This window comes from Chiloscyllium plagiosum, unplaced genomic scaffold (genome assembly GCF_037043375.1).
Source record: "Chiloscyllium plagiosum isolate Xiang-an unplaced genomic scaffold, Cpla_swu_hap1 HiC_scaffold_17, whole genome shotgun sequence".
NCBI classification, from domain to species: domain Eukaryota; kingdom Metazoa; phylum Chordata; class Chondrichthyes; order Orectolobiformes; family Hemiscylliidae; genus Chiloscyllium; species Chiloscyllium plagiosum.
In genome coordinates this window covers 10,326,235-10,347,667 of record NW_028270155.1, presented here as the reverse complement: position 1 = coordinate 10,347,667, position 21,433 = coordinate 10,326,235, and the positions used below count along the sequence as shown (strand labels likewise).

Below are 21,433 nucleotides of genomic sequence, written 5' to 3'. Positions count from 1 at the left end.
TTATTGGTCAGAGTATTAAGTACAGGAGTTGGGAGGTCATGTTGCAGCTGTACAGGACATTGGTTAGGCCACTGTTGGAATATTGCGTACAATTCTGGTCTCCTTCCTATCGGAAAGATGTTGTGAAACTTGAAAGGGTTCAGAAAAGATTTACATGGATGTTGCCAGGGTTGGAGGATCTGAGCTACAGGGAGAGGCTGAACAGGCTGGGGCTGTTTTCCCTGGAGCGTCAGAGGCTGAGGGGTAACCTTATAGAGGTTTACAAAATTATGAAGGGCATGGATAGGATAAATAGACAAAGTCTTTTCCCTGGGGTTGGGGAGTCCAGAACTAGAGGGCATAGGTTTAGGGTGAGAGGGGAAAGATATAAAAGAGACCTAAGGGGCAACTTTTTCACGCAGAGGGTGGTACGTGTGTGGAATGAGCTGCCCTGGGATGTGGTGGAGGCTGGTACAATTGCAACATTTAAGAGGGATTTGGTTGGGTATATGAATAGGAAGGGTTTGGAGGGATATGGGCCGGGTGCTGGCAGGTGGGACGAGATTGGGTTGGGATATCTGGTCGGCATGGACGGGTTGGACCGAAGGGTTTGTTTCCATGCTGTACATCTCTATGACTCTATAAATCATGACCAATTTTTTTTTAATGAAAACTCCCAAACAGAGTGGGTGGCACAGTGGCTCAGTCGTTAGTACTATTGCCTCACAGCACCAGGAACCTGGATTTAATTCCCGCCTCAGGCAACTGTCTGTGTGGAGTTTGTACATTCTCCCCATATCTGTGTGGGTTTCCTCCGGGTGTTCTGGTTTCCTCCCACAGTTCAAAGATGTGCAGATTAGGTGAATTGGCCATGCTAAATTGCCCATAGTGTTAGGTGGATTAGTCAGGGGTAAATAAAGGGGGTGGGTTTCTCTTCGGAGGGTCAGTGTGGACTTGTTGGGCCGAACGGCCTATTTCCACACTGTAGGTATCTAAACAAGAGTGACATACAACATTTGATTACACTGTTATTTCCCCCAGTGAAATAACTCTCAAGATCAAAGACAGAATATCACGGTATATCTGAATGTTCAAAAGGCATTTGATAAGTTACTGCACTATGCTACTTAAGAGGCTAACATGTTGGAAGTCTTTTATTCAAACGGACAGTAGATTGGCTAATGATTAGAACACAAAGTTGCGATAAGGGTGTTTTTAGGAAGGCAACTTCTAGCTTGTGGAATGCTGAATGATTTAGTGCTGGGGCCACTATTATTTCCAACATCTATTTATGAGTTGGATGAGGGAGGTGAACGTACTGTAGCGAAGTTCGCAGATAACACAGAAATGGTTAGGGTCATACAAAGAGTCAACAAAGGGGTAAAGACAGGTTATGTGAGTGGACAGAAACTTGGCAGATATAACATAATGCGGAAAAGTGTGCGATTTTGTAGTTTGCTGGGAAGAATAGGCCAAGTTGAATATTACAGGAGGACTTCAGAGAGCTACAGATCCTCAGAACTTGGGAGTCCCAGTGTATAAATTACAGGAAACTCATATCCAGGCCTGCTGGTAATAGAGAAGGTAAATGAAATCTTGGCATTAATTTCAAGGGGAATGGAGCATGAAGGTAGGGAATTGCTGTTAAAACTATACAAGGAAGCAGTTAAACTAAACTTGGAGTTTTATGGCAAGTTTTGGACCCCTTATCTGAGGAAATAATCGAAGGATGTATTGGCTTTGGAGGCAATCCACAGAGGTTTCACTCGGCTGATCTCACTTAGAGAAAGATTTTCTTATGGGTGGAAGTTGAATAGGTTAGACCTGCACTCACTGGAGTTTAGAAGATGCAGAGAGGTTGTGTCCCCTTGTGGGATATTCTCGAACCAGAGGATATAATGACAGAGTAAAGGGTTATCCATTTAAGACAGAAATGAGATGGATTTTTTTAAATCTCAGATGTCAGTTAATCTTTGGAATTCTTTACTGCAGAAGGCTGTCAATGCTGGGTTGTTAAGTATATTCAAGACTGGCAAGGGACGTGCTGGTCTAATGGTATTATGCTGGGCTGTTAATCCAGAGATCCAACTGATATCCTGGGGACTTGAGTTCAGATTCATGACCACAGCAAGTGGTGGAATTTGAATTTAACAAATATCAGGAATTAAGAGTCTACTGACAAAAGTTCAGTGCAAGCATAAAATCAACAGCCCTGCACAATCTTTATGAAATAACCATTGTCTATTTGTGAATCAAAAGTGAAATATTCTTTGGGTTTGCAGCCTCAGAGAGACACACACAGGGTTAATGATATAGTGAACACTACAGTAGACAACGCTAGCAGAGGAGAATGGCTCCTCTTTGTGGGAAACTAATATGAGAGAACATAATTTAAAAATAAGATATTTCCCTTTTAAGACAGAAATGAGGAGATTTATTTTCTTTCAGGGGGTCATTATGGTATAATATTCCTTTCCTGTGAGGGTAATGGAAGGTGGGTCTTTAAATTTATTCATGGCTTAGTTGGATGGAGTTTCGATCGATCAGGGAGTCAAGGATTGTCGGGAACAGACAGGAAAGTGGAGCCTCAACCGTAACCCGATCAACTATTATCTTATTAAGTGGTGGGATAGGCTCAGAGGACCAAATGGCTTCTTCCTGCTGCTGAGATCCATGTTCCTATGATCATATTCATGGAGTCATACAACACTGAGGACAACCATGCAGTCCAAAACCCCTGTGCCAGTTCTTTGTTACAGCTACCCAATTGGTCCCATGGCCTTGCTCCTTCACCATTGGTTTTATTCTTTGACTTGTCGAATTGTCTTTTTGAATGAGACAGGAGAGGAAAGAAAGAGATACTTGTAGAATTGAGTCGAGAGAAGATTAGAGCAGAAAGTGGGCAAGAAGTAAAGTGAGAAGAAGAGAGAAAGGCAGGAGAGGGAGCGGGGGGAGATGTGAGCAGAAAGGGGAGAGGTGAAGAGAAACAGAGAAGTAAGCAAGATAACAGGAATAAAGGAGAGTAAAAAGGGAGAGATGAAGATGAGAGAATTAGAGAGTAGGTAGTGAAAAGAGGATGACAGCATGAGAAGAAAGAAAGGAGAGAAAAGAAATTAAAAATCACACAACACCAGGTTATAGTCCGATATGTTTATGTAGAACATTAGCTTTTGGAGCGTCATTCCTTCATCAGGTGCTTCATCAGCCAACCATCTGATGAAGGAGCGGCGCTCCGAAAGCTAGTGCTTCCAAATAAACCTGTTGGACTATAACCTGGTGTTTTGTGATTTTTAACTTTGTCCACCCCAGTCCAACCACCAGCCCCTCCACATCAGAGAAAAGATGTGAGAAAAAGTGGAAAAGTTGTGATGGGAGAAAAGACGGGGAAAGGACAACAGAGGTGTGGAAAGTAGAAGATGTACGTGAAAAAAGCAGAGGAGTTTGACATAGGGCAGCACGTTTTGTAGGAATCTATGGAATAAATGTCAACTTCACAAAGGTCAGTTTCTTGAACTTCCCTTTGTTACAGCGTCCTGATACGAGTGGCGCCCACAAAAATACACTAATACTTTAAGGGAAAACATAGAAATAAAACAAAAGGATGTTCATATTTCGTGGCAATCAGATTTTGTTATGTATTGAAAACCTTTCGGCTACAGTAGCTGGGGAGCACATTTTATTGTAACGTCAAGATTATCTGTATGCAGCATTATGGCAATTGTGTGTTATTCCAAGAAAATACTGCATTGAGAGAGTACAAGGTCACCAAAGCATATTTGAGGCTCTAAAATATTTAATTAAGCAACAATGGAATCCTGCCCAGAAAGCAGAAGGAACAGCTCAGTGAAACACAGATCAAACATTAGGCCAAGGTTTCACCTCAATTCCATTGTAGTAATACCAGGATTTGTTCATCATTCCAGATCATGACCTTAGGATTGAATTAGCAGTTATTAACCCACGTTGGGAGGATTTTAAAATTCAACAAGAGAAAAAAGAATGATAAAGAGAAAGAAAATGGAATATGAGAGCAAATTAGCAAGAGACATAAAATAATTGTAAAAGTTTCGACAGGTGTATGAAAAGGAAGAGACTAGCAAAAGTAATCTTAGATCCTCTTATAGGCAGAGAAAGAAAATAATTATAATTGGAATACAGAAATAGTAGAAACATTAAATCTGTATCCTGGAGTAAAATATAACCAGTTTGATAATTGTGTGAACCAGGGGTGCAAGTGTAAATGTGACACTTAGAGATATTATTACTAGCCAAGAACCAGTGTTAAAGGAAATAATGTTAAGATTATTTGACTCATAACATGGCAGAGGTCCACTTACTAAAAGTTACATGTATTCCTATGCCCCTTTCCTCTGCAGCAAAAAGAACATGTCCAGGCAATGTGTCCCTATGAATCAAGCAGAACCATGTGGGACTACAGATCCTTGTTCATTTGCCAAAGCAATGCCTTGACTCACCACAGCTCATTTCCCAACAAATCAGCACCCTTTTCCCATGTAATGTAATTTGTTCCTCCTTCCTTTGAAATTTGGCATTCTTGCACATGTCCTGATGAGTGCAAGTTCAAAAACCTTTGACAGCAAGCCTCACATTTTCAGCAACACAGCTTTGGTGAGACTACCTTTGTATACAGTTTTGGTCTCTATTTGAAAAAAAACGATATAATTCTGTTAAAAGCAGCTCAGAGAATGTTCGCTTGACTCATTCCTGGATTGAGAGTATTATGCGATGACAGAGGGTCGAACTAGATGGGTCTGTATCCATTGGAGGTTAGAAGGACAATAGGTGAACTTATTGAGACTTAGAAGAACACAGAACAAGGAACAAGAGTCAGTTTCTCAGCTCTTAGAGTTTACTCTACAATTCAGTAAGATCATGGCTGATCTGATTTTAACCTCAATTCTACATTTCTGCACATTCTTGATAATCTTTCATCCCCTTGGTAATCAAAAAGAAATCTATCTCTGCCTTAAAAATGTTTAAAGAATCTGCCTCCACTATGTTTTGAGGAAGGGAATGCTGAAGAAGCCAAAGAGTTAAAAAAAAACTCTTTGTGTCTGTTTTAAATTGATGACCACTTATTTTTATTGATTGACCCCTAGCTCTCAATTCATCCACAAGAGGAGACATCCTTTCCACATCCACTCAGTCAAGTCCCTTTGAGATCTCATGTGTTTTAAATTAAGTCACACCAGAGGACACAGACTTAGCCTGTCCAGTGTTTCCTCATTAGGCAATCCACTCATTCCAGATATTAGTCTAGTAAACCTTCCATGAACTGTTTCCAACACATTAATGTCCTTCCATAAGTACAGTAACCAGTACAGCAGAGAGCACTCCAGATGTGGTCTCAGCAATGCCCCTATGTAACTGAACCATAACCTCCCTAGTCTTGCATTCAATTTCCCTCACAATAAACATAAGAATCTATGCGCTTTCTTCATTACTTGATGTACATGCAGACTAGCCTTTTGTCCTTTGTGCATTAGGACACCCAGATCCCTCTGCACCTCAAAACTCTTTCACCATTCAGATCATATGCCTTTTTTTATTGTCTGTCAAAGTGTGCGGCACGGTGGTACAGTGGTTAGCACTGCTGCCTCACAGCGCCAGAGACCCGGGTTCAATTCCCGCCTCAGGTGACCGACTGTGTGGAGTTTGCACATTCTCCCCATGTCTGCGTGGGTTTCCTCCGGGTGCTCCGGTTTCCTCCCACAGTCCAAAGATGGGCAGGTAGGTGAATTGGCCATGCTAAATTGCCCGTAGTGCTAGGTAAGGGGTAAATGTAGGGATATGGGTGGGTTGCGCTTCGGCGGGTCGGTGTGGACTTGTTGGGCCGAAGGGCCTGTTTCCACATTGTAATGTAATCTAAAAGTGACCAATTTCATGCTTTCCCACATTATATTCCATTTACCAATCTTTACTGACTCATTTTAGCTATAGATATTCCTTTGTCGGAACCTTATGTCCTCTATACAATGCACTTTCTTAGCTATCTTTGTCTCAACATGGCTTTCATATCTATGGTCCCCTCATCCAAATCATTTCTGTAAATTGCATTGAGTTGAGGCCGCTGCACTGACCCTTGCGGCACACCAGTTGTGATATACTGCCAGCCTGGAAAAGACCCATTTATTCTGCTTCCTGTTAGCCAGGAAATTGTCTATCCATGCTAACATGTTACTGTCAACACCATGACTTCATATGTTACTTCTTCAAAGAATGCTAACAAATTAGTTAAACATTATCTTCCTTTGACAAAACCATGTTTGCTCTGCTTCTTTATCTTGAACTTATCCAAGTGCCCTGTTACAACATCTTTAAAATAGCTTCTGACATTTTCCCTGTGACAGATGTTAAACTATCTGGCCTGTGATTTGCCTTCTATCACCATCCCTTTTGGAATAAATGATTGACATTTGCTATTTTCCAAGCTAAAAGAACCTTCCCCAAATCTAATGAGATTCTTAGAGAACTTGACATGGGCAATGCAGAAAAGACATTTCCCCTGTGGGAAAGACGAGAATATGGAGTTTAGGAACAAGGGATTATCCATTTCTGACAGAGTGAAGAGAATTTCTTTTACTCTGGAAAAGTTGTGGATCTTTGGAATTCTCTCCTCAGACTGCAGTACAGGCAGGGTTGTTATATGTTTTTTAAGGGAGGGGTAGATAGATTATTGACGAATAAGGTCCTCAAAGATATTCAAGGGTCTGCAAGGATGTACAGTTGAGCCCAACTCTTATGGAAAGGTGGAACATGACCTACCTGCACTCTTGATTCATAAGATAATGCGTATTTCTAATATCCTTTGAAAGGGTCTGGACATGGAGTCAATAAAAGAAAGAGACCACCAATCTTTAGAAAACATCAACAGGGTGTTGCTTAAGATCACTCATCAAAGTTTATTCTCCCAAAGTTTACTCACAAACATGCAACCATATTTCTTTTTTTTTTGTCACATCCGTGGATTGGCTATATCTCAGTTCGGTGAGAGAAAATGATGACTATAGATGCTGAGGGAGTCAGCATCAAAAAGTGTGGCGCTGGAAGAGCGCAGCAGCTCAGGCAGTGTCCCAGGAGCAGGAGAATCGACATTTCGGGCATGACCCCTTCACCAGGATGCTGCCTAATCTGCTGTACTTTTCCAGCACCACATTATATGGATTATTTCAGCAAGTGTCAGGCTACCAGAATATGTCGATAAAAACAATGACTGCAGATGCTGGAAACCAGATTCCGGATTAGAGTGGTGCTGGAAAAGCACAGCTGTTCATGCAGCATCCGAGGAGCAGGAAAATCGACGTTTCGGGCAAAAGCCCGAATATTCCTGATGAAAGGCTTTTGCCCGAAACATCGATTTTCCTGCTCCGCGGATGCTGCATGAACTGCTGTGCTTTTCCAGCACCACTCTAATCCAGTACCAGAATACGTCACCAACCATTGAAGAAATAGCACATCGTAGAATTTACGAGAGTAAATGCAAAATTTAGATTTAAATTCTACTGATTGGAGAATGCAATGCTATTTCAACTGATGTATAAGTTTTAGCTTGAACTCTATGTTCAAACACAGTTCCAAAACAAAGAGTCATTGGATCGCTCCAATCAATCATTTTTTAAATCAGCAATGATGTGGTCTGTGAATGTTCCTGACTATTTATCTGAACATATTTTAGGATAAAGGAATTACCTGCTGCATGTCTCTACATGACTAGCTAATAATTGCTGCTTGTGTAAATAATTTCCTTCCCTCTTTAAACATTGGGGGCACAATTATCACAAATGTCTTCCTGAATTTACTGATTGATTCTAGATACAGCAGCAAATCATAGAATCCCTACAGTGTGGAAACAGACCATTTGGCCCAACAAGCCCACACCAACCCTTCAAAGAGTATCCCACCCAGATCCATTCCTCTCCCCTATTACTCTACATTTCCCTTGACTAATGCACCTGACCTAGATATCCCTGAACACATTGAACAATTTAGCATGGCCAATTCACCTAACCCATGCATCTTTGGATAGTGGGAAGAAACCAGAGCACGTGGAGGAAACCCAAGCAGACTCCACATAGGGAGAACATGCAAACTCCACACAGATAGTCACCCAAGACAGGGATTGAACCTGGGTCCCTGGCACTGTGAGGCAGCAGTGCTAACCACTGAGCCATCATGCTGCAAAGACCCATTCCCAGCTAGGGAATCTCAACTAAGTCACCTTAGGTTTAGGACTCTATCTTGATGTCCATTACTGAGGCAAGAGAAAAGAAATCAGCAAAGGTTTTGCTCCTGAAGACTGCCCAGTGATGCTTGTTGGAAATATCATTTTTCACTATTTCATGGAATGTTAGTATTGTTGACAAGGCCATTGTTTATTTACCCATTGCTAATTACCCTTGTAGGAGGCTTATAATACAATAGATAGTGTCCCCCCTGAAGCAGAAGCTCTAGCATCAATCCAAGACTTAATGTCCATGGAAGATATGCTTGTAATGGTTGACATCAAGCAAACCTTTTGAACATGTAGGCTATGTTTCCCCCTTTCAATAAGAATTGGGCGCATCTGATTGGGAACTACACATTCTTGCATTCCTTTGAATGTCTTTGAGGACCTTATTAATCATTCTTTTATCTACCCCCTCCTGTAAAAATATGTTACAACCCTGCCAGTACTGCAGTCTGGGAAGAGAATTCCAAAGATTCACAATATTTACCGAGGAAAGGACATTCTCCTTATCTCTATCACAAATGGATAATCCCTTCCTTTTAAACTGTGTCTCCACATTCTGGTCTTTCTCACAATAGTCAAAGCTATGAATGGAAGATATTCTTGGCCAACAGATGATGGAAAGTGAGTGGAGTCTCTGCCATCACTACCAATAGCTCAAGACTGCAATATGCATCAAACGTGTATGTAACCACAGCAACTCAGATGTTCAGAGTGAACTGCATCACCTCATCACAGAACATGTTGATGGTGGCAGTAGTGAGCCACCTTCTTGTACTAGTGCTGACCATGTGACATAGGTACATTCACAATGCTATTAGGGAGGAAGTTGCTGGATTTTGATAGAAATGAAGGAATGGCGACAAATTTATGAGTTCAGATAGTATGTGACAGGCAGGGGAAGGAAGGCAGTGATGTTCTCATGCATCTGATGGCCCATGGTCTTTTGGATAATTGAGGTTTAGAAGGTTTCTCTTGGTGAGTGTTGTAGCTTGTAAATGATGTACTCCACTGCCACCTTGAGCCTGTGGAATAGGGAATAGAGGTTTAAGGTAATCAAATGAGAGACAATCCAACTGGCTACTTTGTTTTTTTTGACACTCCTGTTTTTTTTTCTCTTTTATTTCTCTCTGTCTCTTTTTTTTTCTTTTTTTCCCCCAGCACCCATGAACTGGCTACTTTGTCCCAGATGGTTATAAGTTTCTGACTGGATCTCTACTAATTCATGTAAATGGAGTGTAATCAATCACATTACTGGCTGCTGCCTTATAAATGTTGGTCCAGCACTGGGGACGCAGGTGATGAGCTACTCACCACAGAATATCCAACCTGCTCTTATAGTCGCAGTATTTATATGGCTAGTCCAACTTAGCTTGATCAGTGGTAACTCCAGAATGGTGATGGTTGAGGATTTGGTTGCTGGATATCAGTGTTTGGGTTCTCTCTTTTGGACAAGAGAGTAGATTTGAATGACACAAATGTGATTTGTCATTTGTCAGCTTAAGCTTGGTGTTGTCCCAGTCTTGTTTCGTGTGCTATTTTTTGAAGAGCTGCCAACTAAAACAAACATTTTGTTCATTTACTTCCTTCTCATTTTTGAGGGAAGTTCTGTGATGAAGTAGCTGTTGATGTTAGCACCCAGGACAATATCTTAGGGATCCCGTGCAATGACATCCCGAGATTGAGATGATTGGCTTCCCCTAACAACCATAATCATTTTTCTTTGCAATAGATATGTCTCCTGCTATATGTAGGTTGCTGCAAAACATTACACTTGGTTGTGATAATATCTCGAGTCAAATCACCTCCTCATGTTTAGTGGCAGGGCAAGTACAGGAAGACTGGCTTGATACAAATGGAGACCAGTGTTAATGGAACTGTACTATCAACGGGGATGAGGGTGGCATTATGAAGGGTGGAGGGGTCATTGAAAAGAGTTGGAACACTGGTGGAATCTATAGAATTAGTAAACAATGTGAGGATGGTGTCACCATTTACAGCAATTGGAACTATTTTAATTTCAAAGCACAAACAACAAAGCAGGCTTAACAGGAATGTTAAGAGACTTAATCAAATAAATATATTTCCAGCCGACATTGAAATTGTGATAAGACTTGGTATACAATATGGTTATCTTTCTCTCCTCGTGGAAACACTCTTCAAAATAACCTTGTAGATCACCTGCCCTGATATCCCCTTACTTGGAACTGAAGCAATTTTTGCTAGTCTGATCATTCTCCTTTGAAGCACTTTGGGAGGCTTTTGAATGTTACAAATGTTTTAGATATGAAAAGCATTGATGAAGGTGAGTTTAAAATGGGGAAGGAACAGCCGAAGCAGCTCAGGTGTTTAGGGAGCACCACTCTTTTCAAAACCAAACTCAAGTGAGATGGCATCTAGTACATCCTTGAGCACCTCCTTGTGGCAGGGAGGAAGTAGAGCTGGAGTGAAAGTCAAGGCTTGGTACTAACTTGACATTATTTATTGGGGATTGGAACTCATCTGGGGTTTGAGGGTCAGGTCAGGCAGCTGAAGAGAGGATCATAGAATAATATGGCCCGCAAGAAGCCATTTGGTGCCATTTCTTCAGAAGAGCTATCCAATTGATCTACGTCTGCTGCTTTTCCCTCAAAGTTCTGCAAACCTCTCTTTTTTAACAGTGCCATGAAATGCAAGAGGACAGTGGGGGTGGGAGTTCTTGGCTTATCATCTCACTCTCTAAAAAAGGGAGAAACAACATGAATTTGTCCCACACATAGCAAGGTAATCTACACAACAAGATGCCATGGAATCCCAAACTTGGTTTTCTGAAAGCTGCAGCAGACAGTGAGCGAGAGGGAGTACAACAGAAGTGGCTGAGTGAGATGCTATGTCGTGTGTGTGTGAGTGTGTATCTGTGTGTGACAATTGCAATCTTATTCATTGGAGGATATTGAGCACAGTTTGCCTTTGGAGAAAAGGCACTAAGCCATATCAGATTGTGCAGATGGAAGCTGTATGGCTGGCTGCTCAACCGAAACTTTATATACCGTAAATCTGTTCCACAGGTTTCTCTTTTAAAATAACCTGCATTCCTTCAATGTAGAATAAGAAAAAAGTCCTTACATTCAGGTTACAAAGTACGGAATTTCTGTGATGGATGATACTTACTTTGTGTAAACTTGGGTGGGTTGTCATTAACGTCAGTCAATGTGACTGTTACAGTTGTTGTTCCAGAGAGACCTCCCATGTGGCCTCCCATATCCTTTGCTTGTATCACCACCAGATATTCCTCTCGTGCTTCCCGATCCATGTTCGGAAGGGCAGTCCTTATAATTCCTAGTGCAAAAAATGAGATAGTGTTTAAAAGAAGAAGAACATAAATTGTGCATGGGAAAAAAAGCATGAAAGGTTAAAGCCATTTTTACAATTCAATAGACGAAACCTATTTTTATTAAAATCTTTTTTCTGTGAAAATGTATTTTTGGAATTGGAATATGGATTCACTCATGTGCATTGTCATTCAAGTGAGAGTGCCAGGGGAAATTTAATCTACCACTTTTGCTGTCTAGTCTTCTAAAACCATGGCACTCAGGGGATCTTTAATATGCTCAGGGTTGAATTCTCCTGATCCTGATTTTTATTGTCCTTTCCTTAAGGACACAACTCCTTTGGAAAACAATTCAATAATTGAAGAGCCAGCAATTCTCTTTATCCTCCTCTTACCTTGTATGTGTTTAATTGTATTAGCAGCCAAGTCCATCTGCAGTTAAGTTAATTGTATATCTATCGGTCAGCCAATTCTCCCCTCACTCCTAATGACTCAGACTTCCAGGCTGTAGCAATGGAAGACCCTTTTACTGTTGATTGCACACAGTTCAATTTGTAATGAATTTCAGCCCCATGTCAGCTCAAGTTTCAAATGTGATTCAGAAAGGTCAGACAGCAAGGTGAACACAGGATACAAAAGGGATCCTTTTGGTATAGTGGGAGTTAAGGCAATGGAGTAAAGCAAAAATCCATGCTGGGCATCCAGTAGAATGCACAAATTTGCTTATGGAATGAGCTGCCTGAGGAATTGGGGAAGGCTGGTACAATTGCAACATTTAAAAAGGCATCTGGATGGATCTAAGAATAGGAAGAGTTTAAAGAGATATGGGCCAAATGCTGGCAAATGGGACTAGGTCAGATTAAGATGTCTGATTGGTGCAGACGGGTCTGTTTCTGTGCTGTATGACTATAAAACTTATTTCTAAGTGTTGTTGATCAAGATATCAAAGTTCAAGTTGACGCTGACAGAGGGCAAAACTTTGCGAGCTCTCTACAGCAGATCTTATTCCAACATTTCTTATAATCATTCTTTGTATGTGGTGCCTGTACTGCATGCAAAACAAAACTTTTCACTATACTTAGGTACATGGGACAATAATAAATCAAGTCAAATCAAATCATTTCGAGTCGGATAAGGAACAGTGGGAGACCTCCTCATCTCTGGATCAGAAAGTTGTGGGTTCAACTCCTATTCCATAGATTTGAGTTTAGAATTTTATCTCGCACTGTCACAGCAGAACTTTCTTTATTCACTCACAGGATAGCTGGGTCATCCCATTACTGCCCATCCCTAGTTGCCCTTAAGAAGGTGGTGGTCAGATGCTTTCTTGAACTATTGCTCAAGGTGCTGTAGATAGACCCGCAATGCTGTTAGGAAGGGATGTTGACCCAGCATTTGGTCATATGGAAGGGGAATCGCAGTGTTGGAGAGGCTGCCTCTCAATGACACATTAAACTAAGAACATGGCTGCCTTCTGAGAAGGATATGAAATATTCCATGACACTATCTTGAAGAAGAGCAGAGGATGGATTTGCAGAGTCCTTGCCAATATTCACCCTTCAATCAGCATCAGCACAAAGTGTTCCTTCACAAAGTTCTAACCTACTCAGATCATGGCATTTTATTTACCTTGGGCGCCTTGAGATGTCACAGATCTTTCCATTCATGTCTACTTTTCAATCATCCATTCAGCAAAATGAAATCTGCTGACAAGATCTTGACAAGCACAAACTGGCTGCTGTGTTTCTTAAATCACAACTGCAACTGCACTTCAGAAAAAGTAATTCATTGTCTGCAAAGTGCTTTGGGATCACTCGAAGTTATAAAGAATGTGCAATATAAATAAATCAATGATTTCTAAAAGAAAGCTGTTTAACAATAAAATTGGATTTTCCTCTCAGTTTCTGATGGCTGCAAATCTGGCTGGTGTCCAATTCACTTGGGGCCATTTTCCACATATCAAAGGGAGAAAAAAACAGCAAAAAAAAAGTATCTCATTCACAAGTTTCAATGGTTTTGTCATCTGGCTTGTCATCCCATAATAATATCTACATGGATAGTGTTGGTCGGGAGAGGGGTAGGATGAGCATCATTGTAAGGTCCCCCTGCCATTCTCACTAATAAACTATCTGAATCATAACTGTGAACCAAGAAATCAAGATGTGGAGGTGCCATTGTTGGACTGGGGTGTACAAAGTTAAAAATCTCAAAATACCAGGTTATATTCCAACAAGTTTATTTGGAAGCACTAGCTTTTGGAGCACTGCTCCCCCAGCAGGCTCATGATCCTGCTCCACAGCTACCTGATGAAGGAGCAGCACTCCAGCACATAGTGCTTCCAAATAAAACTGTTGGACAATAACCTGGTGTTGTGTGATTTTTAACTTTGTCCAAGAAATCAAGGGCACGCTTTGGGTTCCTTTCAAAACAGATGGATTATAGCCATCATATTCACTTCAATAAATTACATAACATGATAATGCTTCCCCACACATTAGGCACATTTTTATCACAAAGTCATTGGGGATGCAACATGAAGAAGACCATCGGTTATCAGCCATCCTTCATTGCCCCATGGTCTGCTGTAACCCCTCTGGCACCCCAGGATCTTGGGAGCATGTTAGACCCTCAGTTTGACATGTCATCTGAAAGGCATTATCTTCACACTGGCACCTTGAAGTTTCAGTCTAGGTTTTCATGTGTCAGACTATTGAACCTACAATCTTATTTCGCAGAGTTGAGAGTGGTATATCTCTAAATGACGGCATCAAATACAAGATACATAGGCACTGGGGTCCCACATCCAATATCTTGCTGTTCTCTTTAGGCAACAAATTGCCCCAAGGTCTATGGGATTTGGGATCCTTCTCAATCATTTCTCTCTTTTCATGGTCTGTCCAAGAGAATAAAGTTTTGTAGCTTCAGTGAGTACAACTTGTCATTAAGCGTGTGGCTCTGCCTCAGAATGTACTGTCCAGAAACCCAGGGCTTTCTTCTTTTGGGTGTGTGATGTTTCTGTATGGCAGGGATAAAAGACTAGAGCCACAGAGACACAGCAGAAGATAATGATGAGCATCCCACAAGCTCATTAGTGAAACCTTTCATAAGCAGGACCATCAACATTAACATCAGGTTAATGAACCTGAACGTTAGCATCAGTGCTGACTGACTTGTGATAGTCTGGTTTCCCATAATGATCAAGCTGACTGCAAAAGCAATGGAATGAAGGACAGATTGGTTACTGGGGTGTGGATGTCCTTTGTGAACCACCCTCTGGATTGTTTAATTGCTCCTGTATTGCTTTTCTATCAGTGCACTTTGAGTAATTACTCCACACTATATTATCAAAAGAAGTTAAAGGGTGACTTTGGGTACACTATTAATAAAGCATCAAGAGTCTCCTCCTCAGAACCAAATTCAAGAAGAAGCTGTCCTTTCAGGTGACAATGTCTGAAGAATTGATACACCTTAAGGGTTAAATTATTGTAGAAATATATTAAGCAAAGTAGATTATGGTACATATGTTTGGTACTGTCTTGCTTCAAAGGTGATTCTATTTAATTTAAGCAATTTATTTCTTCTGGGATTAGAACGCAAATCTTGACCTCTTCTGAAGTTTCTTGGCAATGGAATTATGCAACTCAGAGGATTTTTGATGATACCAAATTGTACATCTATTAGTGAGAATGAGCTAGTAATTCATTCAGTGCTATCACATAACAGGTTCCCATTTGTCGAGTTATTTTTTTGCACGGTTTTTTTGCAGTGCATCTACAAAATGGTTTATTTATAACGATTTATAATGGAGTGAACAAGATGCAACAGATTCTTATTATAATGATGCGGGCAGAAGTACGAGTTGATAGTGCAGCTGCTAGACTGAGTGGATTGACTGAATCATTCATACTGTGAGTTCCCCGATCCACAATGCAACCTATGCTTGGTTAACTGATCTCAGCTGGATGAACTTAAAGGAAACTCATGCAGTAGAAAACAACAAGGGCTTCTGTGGTGCAGTGACAGTGTCCCCATCTCTGAGGCAGAAAGCCTAGGTTCAAGTCCCACCTCATCCAGTGCTGTGCATTAACATCTCTGGGCTGGTGCTGAGAGGTATATGTTCCCAAACTCAACCATTCACTAATGATTGCACAATGATCGGCACCATTCTCAACACTTTAAGTACTGAATTATAGGCAATTCCGCTATAATGCAATAGTTGTATTTCTCTCTGACCACTCGCTATAGCAAATTGCACTGGACAGAATCTCTATACACTTTCAGTAGCAAGTTCGCATTATCCAAACCGCGTCCACAATTCGTCAGTTGAGTTATAGACAATTTGTGTTAATGAAATGCACATTATACCAGCACAACCTGTAGTCTATGTTCAAATGCAACAAGATTGGGCAATATCCAGGCTTGGATTGACAAGTGGCAAGAAATATTCACGCTAAATAAACACCAGGCAATGATCGCCTCTAACAAGAGACAATTGAATCTTTGTCCCTTTGATTGGCACCCTACTCACCATCCTCAACATTCACTCCCTTCACACCAGTGTCCAGTGGCAGCAATGTGTGTCATCCACAAGGTGTACCAGAACAACTCACCAAGGCTCTTTCCCAACACACAACCACTTCTATCTAGAAGGACAAGGGTAGCAGGTACATGAGAACACCACCCTGTGCAAGTTCCCTTCCAAAGCCACTTACATTCTGACTTGGAAATCTATCACCATTCCTTCTCTCTTGCTGGGTCCAAATTGTGGAATTCCCTCCCTCAGAACATTGTGGGTCAACTGACAGTATGGACTGCAGCAGTTCAAGAAGATAGCTCATCAGCACCACCTTCTTCAAGGCAACTGGGAATGGGCAAAAAATACTGGACAACCAGTGATGCCCACACTCCATGAGTAAATTTAAAAAAAACATCATTCTGTGAAAACACCCAGTGTTTTATTTTTGTAAATAGTCAGTAGGCTATTCTACCTGGAGGAAATTAGGTTCAAGAGAGTAAAGCTAAAAGGCAATACACTAGTAAAACTTTGAACTACCAATTCTCTGATCCATAGTTCCCTCCATGCCTGGTTCTGAGCTGAGGAAGGTGATTGGTGAACTTTGACTGAAGTGACAGCAGGAATGGATCTTAGAAATAGTACCTTTCAGGGTAACTAGTTCAATAACATTCAATTTATACACAGACATATTACTTGAAGAAGTTACTAAACAACGACAGGCAACTTTAAAAATTCCTGATGAAGGGCTTTTGCCTGAAATGTCGATTTTCCTGCTCCTCAGATGCTGTCTGGCCTGCTCTGCTTTTTCAGCACCACTCTAATCTAAACTCTGTTTCCAGCATCTGCAGTCCTCACTTTTGCCCACCTTTAAAAAGCCACCATTGTCTTAACAGGCAATAGAGCTGCTCTTTCAATAGAGTTGCACATATACAGCCCTTCAATAGAACAATGCTAGCTTAGTTGGTTAGATGGTCAGTTTGCAATATAAAATTTAAAAAAAAACAGCATGTGTTCAATTCCCACCCCAGGTAAGGTTACTATGAAGGGTTCTCCTTCTCAACCTTTGCTCTTTGCCTGAGGTGTGATGACCCTCAGGTTAAATCACCCACCGTTTTATCTCTCTTATAAGAGCACAGGACTACAGCTACTCTGTGCAGAACAACACTGCCCTCAGATGTAGCAAGCATATGCACTAATTTAGCAGAAAACAGTTCACATAATGTAATACAGTTGGCGTGTTTTATTGACTGAGTTAAGCCTCGTTTGTTTTATTTTCATTTTTCTCTTGGGCTCATGAGCCGAGAGTTCATCAGCAGAATCTTTCCTGATTTTTTTCTTTGCCATGAAGTCACAACTGAAGTAGATCAAACCAACGGAACGAGAATTGCCTCCTTGACCCATTTAACTCCCGTTAGTGATTATGCCTACGCTCTGACAACTTTCATCTCTGTTCCTGCCTGAAGGAGCTGAAGACACTCCTTTCTCTCCCCCCACCCCGACAATCACAACAATCTTTCACCACACCCATTGTTGAGTTTTACCATTCATTCCCTTGCTGCAAATCTTGGCCGACTGGAAACTCACTTGCAAATGTGAAAATAATTTCACAAGGTAACGGGTCGGGAATGGGTGAAGTCAAGTCCCAAATCGCTCACATGGGTGGGCAGGACAGCAGTAGGGTTTTGGCTGGCAGATCGGACCAGAAGGAATAAGCCAATCCTTTTTAAAAAGTCTGAGACTTATTGGAATTTCCCAAAGAGCCTTTTGATTTGTGACAGAGAGAGAAAAGGAGAGAGAGAGAGAGATACAGTTGTGGTCAGAATCTTTTGGTATGTAAGGAGTCTATACAAGCTAGCGTGTTGATGTTGGTTTGTTGGAAAAGTTGTTTGATTCATCCCACTTCTCCGCTTTCGACCCATATTTTTTTCACATCTCTGTGCATCTAACCACTTAGAGTCGAAGAGTCAGCGAGATGTACAGCACAGTAACAGACCCTTTGGTCCAACTCATACATGCCGACCAGATATCCCACCCCAATTTAGTCCCACCTGCCAGCACCTGGCCAATATCCCTCCAAACCCTTCCTATTCATATACCCATCCAGATGCCTTTTAAATGTTGCAATCATACTAGTCTCCACCAATTCCTCTGGTAGCTCATTCCATACGTGGACCACCCTCTGTATGAAAAAATGGCCCCTTAGGTCTCTTTTATATCTTTTTCCTCTCACCTTAAGCCTATGCCCTGTAGTTCTGGCCTCCCCAGCCGTAGGGAAAAGCCTTTTTCTATTTATGCTATCCATGCCCCCCATGATTTTATAAACCTCTATAAAGTCACCCCTCAGCCTCCGAAGCTTCTGGGAAAACAGCCCCAGCCTATTCAATCTCTCCCTATAACTCAAATCTTCCAACCCTGTCAACATCCTTGTAAATCTTTTCTGAACCTTTTTATGTTTCACAACATCCTTCCGATAGGAAGGAGACCAGAATTGCATGCAATATTCCAACAGTGGCCTAACCAATGTCCTGTATTGCCTCAACATGACCTCCCAACTCCTGTACTCAATACTTCTTATACAGTGGCACCATGTTAGCCAACCTCCAGTCTTCCAGCATCTCACCGGTGACTATCGATGAATAAAATATCTGAGCAAGAGTCCCAGTATTCACTTCCAGAGATTCCCACGGAGTTCGAGGGTACAACCTGATCAGGTCCCAGGGATTTATCCATTCTAATGTGTTTCAAGACATCCAGCACTTCCTCCTCTGTAATATGAACATTTTTCAAGATGTCACCATCTATTTCCCTACATTCTATATCTTCCTTGACTTCTCCACAGGAAACATTGATGCAAAATATTCATTTAGTATCTCCCCCATCTCCTGCAGCTCCACACAAAGGCTGCCTTGCTGATCTTTGAGGGGCCCTATTCTCTCCCGAGTTACCCTTTTGTCCTTAATGCATTTATAACAAGCCTTTGGATTCTCCTTAGCCCTATTTGCCAAAGCTATCTCATATCCCCTTTTTGCCTTCCTGATTTCTCTCTTAAGTATACTCCTACTGCTTTTATACTCTTCCAAGGATTCACTCGATTTATCCTGTCTATACCTTACATATGCTTCCTTCTTTTTCTTAACCAAACTCTCAATTTATTTAGTCATCCAGCATTCCCTATACCTACCAGCCTTTGCCTTTCACCCTAATAGTAATATACTGTCTCTGGACTCTTGTTATCTCATTCTGAAGCCTTCCTATTTTCCAGGCATCCCTTTACCTGCAAACATCTGCCGTCAATCGGCTTTTGAAAGTTCTTGCCTAATACCGTCAAAATTAGTCTTCCTCCAATTTGGAGCATCAACTTTTAGATCTGGTCTATCCTTTTCCATCACTATTTTAAAACTAATAGAACTATGGTCACTGGTCTCAAAGTGCTCCCCCACTGACACCTCAGTCACCTGCCCTGCCAAATTTCTCAAGAGTAAGTCAAGTTTTGCACCTTCTCTAATAGGTACATCCACATACTGAATCTGAAAATATTCTTGTACACACTTAACAAATTCCTCTCCATCGAAACCCTTAACACTATGGCAGTCCCAGTCTATGTTTCAAAAGTTAAAATCTGCTACCATAACCACCCTATTATTCTTACTTATAACTGAAATTTCCTTACAAATTAGTTTCTTAATTTCCCACTGACTATTAGGGGGTCTATAATATAATCCAATAAGGCAATCATCCCTTTCTTATTTCTCAGTTCCACCCAAATAACTTCCCTCGATGTATTTCCAAGAATATTCTCCATCAGTACAGCTATAACGCTATCCCTTATCAAAATCACCACTCCCCTTCTTCTCCTGCCTCACTTTCTATCTTTCCTGTAGCATTTGGATCCTGGAACATTAAGCTGCCAGTCCTGCCCATCCCTGAGCCACGTTTCTGTAATTGCTATGATATCCCAGTCTCATGTTCCTAATCATGCCCTGAGTTCATCTGCCTTCCCTGTTAGGTGTCTTGCAGTGAAATTAATGCAGTTCAGTTTATCAGTCCTACCTTGTTTTTTGCTTTGTACCTTCTTTTATCCACCGTACCAATCTCAGATTGATCTCTTTCCTTGCTATCTCCCTGGATCCCACCTCCACCTTACCGGTCTAAATCCTCCCAAACAGCTCCAGTAAATCTCCCTGCCAGTATATTAGACCCCTCCAATTCAGGTACAATCCATCCTTCCTGTACAGATCATTTCTACCCCAGAAGAGATTCCAATGGTCCAAAAATGTGAATCATTCTCCCCTGCACCAGTTCCTCAGCCATGTATTCATCTGCTGTACCTTCCTATTCCTACCCTCATTAGCTCGTAGCACCGGGGGTAATTCAGATATTTACTACTCTTGAGGATTTCCTTTTTAAATCCCTGCCTAACTTTCTACATTCTCCCTTCCAAATCTCATCCTTTTCCCTTCCTATGTTGTTGGCTCCAATGTGTACAATGACCCCCTGCTGGACCCTCTCCCCCTTGAGAACATTCGGCATTCTCTCTGAGGCATCCTTGATCCTGGCACCAGGGAGGCAACACACCATTCTGATTTTTCACTGCTGGCCGCAGAAACGTCTGTCTGTGCCTCAGACTAGAGAGTCCCCTAATACAATTGATCTCTTGGAACCTGACTTACCCCTCATTATGTTAGAGCCTGTCTTGATACCAGAAACTTGGCTATGCGTGCTACATTCCCCTGAGAATCCGTCACCTACTACATTTTCCAGAATACTATACTTGTTTGAAATGGCAATAGCCACAGAAGACTCCTGCACTAACCACCTACTTCTCTTACATTTCTCAGAGTTAACCCATCTATGTGAGTGCATCAGTGAGTTTACTCCCTTCCTATAACTGCCATTCAGCACACCCTCATACTCTTGTAAATTCCTCATTGCCTCTAACTGTCTCTCCAACTGATCCATTCGCTCTGATAGGATTCACAACCAACGGCATTTATTGCAGATATAATCCTCAGTAACCTATAAACGATCCCTAAACTCCCACATCCGACAACAAGAGCATATCACTCCACTAAAGACCATTTTTGCTTCTTTCAATCGACAGATGCAGAAAATAGCACTGTCTAATTCCTCTACAAAACACTGCTCCAGGTTAAATTAATATTTATGCTTATATTTTACATGTAATCAAGAGACATAGCTCAATAAAACATATAATCAAGAAAGACCCCACTTTATGCACTACTGCAGACTTACAGCAAAACCACACTTAAATCTATTCACTTATCTGTCTCTCTGCTGTGACCTCTCCCAAACAGGTTCCTCCAAGATCAGTTGTGAATTTCACTGTTTGTTCATTTTCCCAGATCCATTCCGATATCCA

At 41.4% G+C, this 21,433-nt stretch overlaps 1 protein-coding gene across 2 annotated transcripts in view; it reads right to left on the bottom strand.

The window, feature by feature from the left end:
* Nucleotides 1-21,433, bottom strand: part of LOC122558714 (cadherin-8-like) — a 340,449-nt gene that overhangs the window by 124,111 nt on the left and 194,905 nt on the right. For both annotated transcript variants that reach the window (XM_087995704.1, XM_087995703.1), the window contains one exon: nt 11,378-11,545. In XM_087995704.1, the coding sequence (XP_087851830.1) occupies nt 11,378-11,545 (168 nt within the window). The remainder of the gene's footprint in view (nt 1-11,377; nt 11,546-21,433) is intronic.